This window comes from Dipteris shenzhenensis, chromosome 23, assembly GCF_047967505.1.
Source record: "Dipteris shenzhenensis isolate YYH24624 ecotype China chromosome 23, Dip_SZ_1.0, whole genome shotgun sequence".
Taxonomy (NCBI): Eukaryota; Viridiplantae; Streptophyta; class Polypodiopsida; order Gleicheniales; family Dipteridaceae; genus Dipteris; species Dipteris shenzhenensis.
In genome coordinates this window covers 27,843,619-27,849,838 of record NC_141618.1, presented here as the reverse complement: position 1 = coordinate 27,849,838, position 6,220 = coordinate 27,843,619, and the positions used below count along the sequence as shown (strand labels likewise).

Here is a 6,220-nt window from a genome sequence, read left to right as displayed (position 1 = left end):
CAAAATTATTTTGGGACCCTTGGAAATGAGGTTCTGTAAAAAAAATCGGTATGGGAAGGGTTGGTAGTAGTCGGTATGTATGTCGGTATAGGGGTCGGTATCTATACCTACATACGTACTGACTACCATACCAACTGAGATTTTGACGTCTACACTGACACTTTCCACGCCCGCCAACCGTACCAACAATCATCGTGCCCATGCCTGCGAAGCATCGATAGACAGCGTTAGAAAGAGGCACATATTTTGTAGTGGGGGCAGGGGCACGACCTTTTTATAACCTATCACAGTGACACCTCATAGTACCTCGTCCGATCATGCAGTGTTTCAACGGCCACGATTGGAAACTCTAGTGAATCGGGTAGTCCTTGATGCCACGCGTGGCACCCTAAACAACACCGCATGGTATGGGTACATCACCACATGGTGCCTCATGGTGCCTTAAAAAAAACCACACGGAATGGGTGAGGCACCGTGCGGGATGCTTCATACCGCACGGTGTGATGGTACACCGTGCAGTACGAGAACGGATATAATGCAAAGTAATCGATCAACTGTTCGGTATATTCCCAGTCGACAAGTAAATCTTGACCGAAGGAAAAAACATGTTTGTTTGCGTTTAGGGCATCATAAGTTATGTATTTGTAAAATTGGAGAATACATGTTACACATTCATTGTAAAGTAGAGCATCCGACCATCACTCAAAATCAAGGTTTGATGCCAAGTGGATGGCAAATTTTGAGCATTGGGAATTAAATCTAGAAATTATGAAATAGAAGCCTAAAACCTACAAATTTCAAGGCATTTGAGTTTTATTTTTGCAAAACCGAACGTTTTTGTATCGGTTAAGAAATATGTTTTCTGTGAACACTTGCGATGGAGGTGTTGATTTTTTGAAGCTTTATGTAGAGAGATCTAGTCATGAGAGTGAGCAGGATGTCAAGGGTGACACTAACTGCAAGGACAAGAGCAAGGATAATGAAGGTGAGGCGGTAACACACTCGCCCAAAGCAGGTGAGGGTCTCCGAGCGCATTGATAGGTAATTAGGGTGGATAATCCCCATGTCATTAGCACTAATGAAGAGGCTTAGGAGAAGGTTTTGCTTGCCGGCAGCCTGGTCGTAGAGAACCCCGGCGAGGAGGTCAGAAAACAACAAAGACCCGACCAAAAGGACCGTCATGGCTATGTTGTAATTGGTGCCAAAGTGTTTGAGGCCGTAAAATTCTGAGACCATGGGAATCATAATTGACATCTGAAAGCCATAGCACAATCCGATCACCACCGTGCCCACGTACAAGGAGATTTGTGAGCCCCCTGCCAGCCACAAAAATATTGCGACCATCGGTAGCTTTGTCACTCCCATCCATACCGACCTCGGCAGCGCGTACTTCCTGCATGCATCTCACACACCCACAAAATGGATTTTTGAGTTGTCTCTTAATTATCGATTTTAGCAAGCAGTTTCCGACATTTTGAGTGCACTTTTCTCGTGCGCGATAGGACATAAAATGGGGAATTTGACCTTCGTCATAAGCAGTAGAATTATGGAATCATGAAATTGGAGAGTTGAGCGACATTCATAGAGGAACAAAAAGCGAACTGTAAGATTCTAATCTAATGGCTATTGATTTTACTATTCTTGACAGAAAGTTAAACGGGCGTTCAGTTCTGTGATTACTAATCAGCAGCAAAATGGTAGGTCACCGGGAAAAAGACTCTTCACAAGCGATGCAGCGAGGGTAAGCAAGAGATTAACGAGATCTTTGGCGCAACTAACATGACTAAGAACGTTTCTCATGTTACGTCATTGAAAATTTTATGTTAGCACTATCCTACTCGAACGTAACAGCAGTTCCATCCTTGCAACTGAAATTATCACGCATTTACTTAGAAGAAGGATTGACGGAAGCAGGCAAAATAGCTCCTATCAGAGGGAAGATCGCACCTCAGAAAATGCTCCGACAGTATTCCCGAAAGAATTCGGCCGGCGAAGCCTCCCAAGCTGAAGAGCGCAGTGAAAGTGGTGACTGTCTCAAAACCGATCGACTGTCCAACCTGTCCCAGATTGTTGCTCAAAGTGAGCCCTGCACCTCCCGCACAGACACATGACACATAATACACCCAGAAACTAGGGCTCCTTAGCACCTGCAAGATAGATCTGTCATCACCAAGCTCCGGAAGTGGTTCATAGCAACATAAACTTCGGCCTGGCGCCAGCTTCGACTTCCAGCTGCCCTCTTTCGAGAGTAACAACTCACGATCTCCGAGTGCGTCAATCGAATTTACATCTGCGCGAAGGATCAGGGATTGCTCTTTCGCCTGGGAAGAATCCCCATCTGAGCAATATTCCGTCGTCTCTGACTCCGGGAGCAGTAGCGGTCCTTCCAAGGGATTCGGAGCGGTACCATCTACGGAATTAGTGGGAGTGCAATTCTCAACGTCGATGGATGGATCATCGTGATCCGGGCTGTAATTGTGGACAGGCCAGAATTTTTGGTGGATAAAGGAGATAACGGGCACGGCGGCGGGGGTGAGGAGGAGGAAGAGAAGGATGAAGGTGTACAGGAGTTGAGAGAAGGAGGAAGAGGAGGGGAAGATCTGGATGAGGGCGAGGAAGAGGGCCAAGGAGGAAGCGAAGGCAAATAAGGAGTAGAGGCAAAGGCGGTCGTGAAGGAGGAGGGAAGGGGCGGTCGAAGAGGCCGGGGGATCAGTGGAGGGACGGAGGAACGGGGCGGAGAAGAGGCAGACGGCGGAGGGCGCGAGGGTGATGAGGAGGAGGAAGGCGGAGGAGCTGCCGGAGAAGAGAAAATCGCAGAAAGAAGAGAAGATGGCGGCACTCAGACCAAGGTATGCTTTGAGAAGTCCGACGACGGGACCTCTGTTACGTGGGAAATTTCCGACACTCACCAACAGAACTGCCGTGTTGAACCACGCCACGCTATTCCCTCCCGACGCCGCTGCCACCCACATCTGCACATCCGTTAACATTTCGTTCATTCATTTGTTTCATCCATCTCCGTTCACCTGCAAGATTTTCGGCCGAGGGAAAATTTCGCGACACCAGCAAAGTCCCAGCGACAGGGAGATTTCATATGCGACACTAATCGTTAATCCATTAATCCCATCTGCTATTCTATAATTGAATCATCTACATCTAACAGTGTGAATGCCTAAAAACAGCATCTAAATTGCACCGATTTTTCAATCTCCGAAAACAGAAATCAATCGACCTCCAGAACTAATTAGATGGAGAAGCCAAAACGAAGCCGAATTACTGTTTACATGTGTCACATGTGTCAGGAAAGGTTGATAAGAAGGACTGATTACCATCCAATACGGCAACGGGGGAACGGCGCCACTCACAACCAGCCACTGCGTTCCGAAGCCCAGAAATCCGAGTGCCGAGCCGATAAGCAGAACGAAGGACGCCGGGATCGAGTCGCTGATGATTCCGGCAACGATTCCCAGCCCTTTGCCTAAGTCCTTGGCAAAGCTGAGGGTGTTGAGCTGAACCTGGTTGATGTTAAGGGCCGATTTGAGGGCGCTGGAATAGTTGGAGAATGTGTAATTGGTGCCAGAAATGGCCATCACCCAGATCGCCACCGTGAAGCTCGTCCATCTATTGAAGCTCATTGCGGCGATCGACGGTCGTTTTGATAAGCTGCTTACGATTCAGCTCAAGTTCGGTAGCTGCTCTGAAGAGTTTGAATCATTTCTTTTTCCTTGAATTCATCCATAAAGTACTGCGAGCATGTTGATCAATGCGATGTAACGTCAATGCGCAGTTACATCGGATCGCTTGCGGTAGCTTTACAATACCAATATTGCTTCTTTTTGACATTCAAGCAAATCGACGAGAGCAATATTATGCGCATTGCGTGCGCATTGCGCACATCATGAGATGAGAAAATCCTTGCTTGTTAATTTGGACTCCGGGCAGCTGCCGGGAACTAAAAATGAGCTAGCCGGATTAAAATCATCGTGCTATAATTCCGGAGGCTACAACACGGCATGGGGTGCCGGAATACTTTACGGTCTGGTTCGCAACAGGTGTCAACAATATCATCAGAGCGTTCGTGTTCGCAAACATGCTTGTCTCCAAAGTACATTTCCAATGTCACATCTAATAATTTGCCGCAACGCAGCATTCTCCACCCATTCTGCTATGCTATCCACGGCCTACATTAAAATATTTTCTCCTCACTCACTTTTTGTATGGACGGTTGGAACTTGGAGGGCATTGCGCATCATCCTTCCCTTTATGAATAGAAATCTCACTTTTTTCTCTCAAAACAAAAACTTGGAGGACATTCCCACCAGCCCTCAAATTTGAAGGCCTTCCCTAACCTTCATATTGAAGGACAAAATCTCATAGTGACCTTCAAAAGTAAGGAAATAGGGGTAAATACGTATATTTATATGCAAAAATTTGAAACCTTATTCAATTGTTGGCCTTCATTTGCAACATGAATTTTTTCTTTGGCCTTCGCTAGAATGTCTAAAGGGCTTTAAAGCCCGTTGAAGGCTTCAAATTTCAGGGCTGATTCCCACGCCTCCCATTTCTGTAACCCGAATTTGTGGAAGGAAAAAATATAAACTCTTGGCACATAGATTGGGAACATGGGTGCCGGAGATTGTAATCCGGCAAGAATGCTACCTATTGGAAACTATCGAAATTAGGGGCACATGGTTGCCGAAACATAATCGAAACTTATCTGAGTTACGTGCACATGATCAGATTGAGATTTGAGCTCCAAAAAATCTCAAGTGGTAGCTTTTCATTCGCTATTCGTTGCTTGCCTGAGGCTGTCTGCCTACGCAGTCCGCTCTGTTGGGTCAAGCAGCAATACACCTTCCGATAGCTTTCTGATAGGCTTTTATTGGCCACGTCAGCTTGAAACTGCCGGATTGAGGTTGAAAGTATATCATGTGCCCAAGGTGAGAGAAATCGGCTTGCTCACTAGGAAACACAAAAGGTCCTCGCTAACATCGTGTTTTGGTCGATAAGGTCTCGCCAACTCAGCAACCATGCGCCCCTGATTCCATTTGTAGACAATAGGTGACATGGATACCAGATTGCAATCTCTAGCACACATATGCCCTCTCTCTCTCTCTCTCTCTCTCTCTCACACACACACACACACACACACACACATACACAAGGGACTAAAGAAAAATATTTTTTTTTGGAGAATGGAACAAGTGTTCTCCAAAAGCTTGCAAACTATATAAAATCAACTTGCAACATTATCATTCCCCCTTATACAAAAATGTTTTCTAAATCTTGTAAAATCTACAAAATTTTAGGTGATTTAGTTATTTTTTAGTTAAACAATCTACAGTTTCTCAAGAAAAATCATGAAAGTTTTAAAACCCCAAGTTTTATGATTTGTTCAGAAAAAAGTTATCTATGAACACTCAATAAAACTTTAGAAAAAGAAAATTACTATTCATATATCAGGATATGCAATACAAACTAGGCTAAATTATGTCATCCTCTCTTACATAATATCGCATACACAGTGCCGTAGGCTTGCTCCTTCACCTTCCATACATCTAGTAGTTCAAAAAAGTCCTCCTATCTTTTTCTGAGCTATGCAATGAAATGATATATTAAGTAGTATATTCTTGATCAATTGGTTCAACAGATGGGCACATCCCATCTTGCACCCCTTCCATCATAAGGAATCTAGACTCTCATACCATTAGTACCCACTAAGAAGAGCATCTAAGATCATACCTTTTTGCTTAAAATGTTTTATAAAAATAAGAGAAGCTTGTCAGTCTTATGTACAATCCGACTACCAGTCAAGAAGGACTTGTTCAAGATGTTAACGGAAATGTGCATTCCCATTGGGATGCAAGGGGGTCTAGTTATCTAAATCTCTTAATAGCAAGCTAAAGAGACCTGGAAATGTAACCCCCAAGAAATCGTTACTTTAAGGGCCTTTTGTGAAAGGAAACAAGTTGAGATTATAGAAAATAAGAGTGTAACTTAAGGATGGAAATTGGAATTGCTACTTTAATCAATTATGTGTTATGTATTTTGGAAGTTCAACGCCAAGTAGAAATTATACAAGATGTGCACTCATTTGAAAGGCATTGAAAAGGAGGGGCCATTCTAATTATAAGCTCAAAGAATGACCATAACAACGTAAGGATGTACTATTTTATGCAAAAGAGATCCAACTTTAAATCCATAACATAATGAGTACCAA

General features: G+C 44.2%; 1 protein-coding gene across 2 annotated transcripts; it reads right to left on the bottom strand.

Moving 5' to 3' along the window:
* Nucleotides 1–628: 628 nt before the first annotated feature.
* Nucleotides 629–3,697, bottom strand: LOC147887206 (protein NUCLEAR FUSION DEFECTIVE 4-like). Of its 2 annotated transcripts, none has more exons than XM_087394487.1 (3): nt 3,330–3,697; nt 1,948–2,972; nt 629–1,393 (listed from the first exon to the last, which is right to left on the bottom strand). In XM_087394487.1, the coding sequence occupies exons 1-3, from the start codon at nt 3,633–3,635 to the stop codon at nt 847–849; spliced, it is 1,878 nt and encodes a 625-aa protein (XP_087250613.1). In that variant the 5' UTR covers nt 3,636–3,697; the 3' UTR covers nt 629–846. The 2 variants fall into 2 exon arrangements, with proteins under 2 accessions (XP_087250613.1, XP_087250614.1); XM_087394488.1 differs by having other exon boundaries at nt 1,022–1,403.
* Nucleotides 3,698–6,220: the final 2,523 nt, after the last annotated feature.

What these genes read in the sequence shown, in the direction of transcription:
- LOC147887206 (XM_087394487.1), bottom strand. Translation starts at nt 3,635, where the DNA reads ATGAGCTTCAATAGATGGACGAGCTTCACGGTGGCGATCTGGGTGATG. An exon ending in CCCCGTTGCCGTATTGGATG is followed by an intron (nt 2,973 to 3,329) that starts GTAATCAGTCCT and finishes ACGGATGTGCAG; the next exon opens with ATGTGGGTGGCAGCGGCGTC. An exon ending in CTGTCGGAGCATTTTCTGAG is followed by an intron (nt 1,394 to 1,947) that starts GTGCGATCTTCC and finishes AGATGCATGCAG; the next exon opens with GAAGTACGCGCTGCCGAGGT.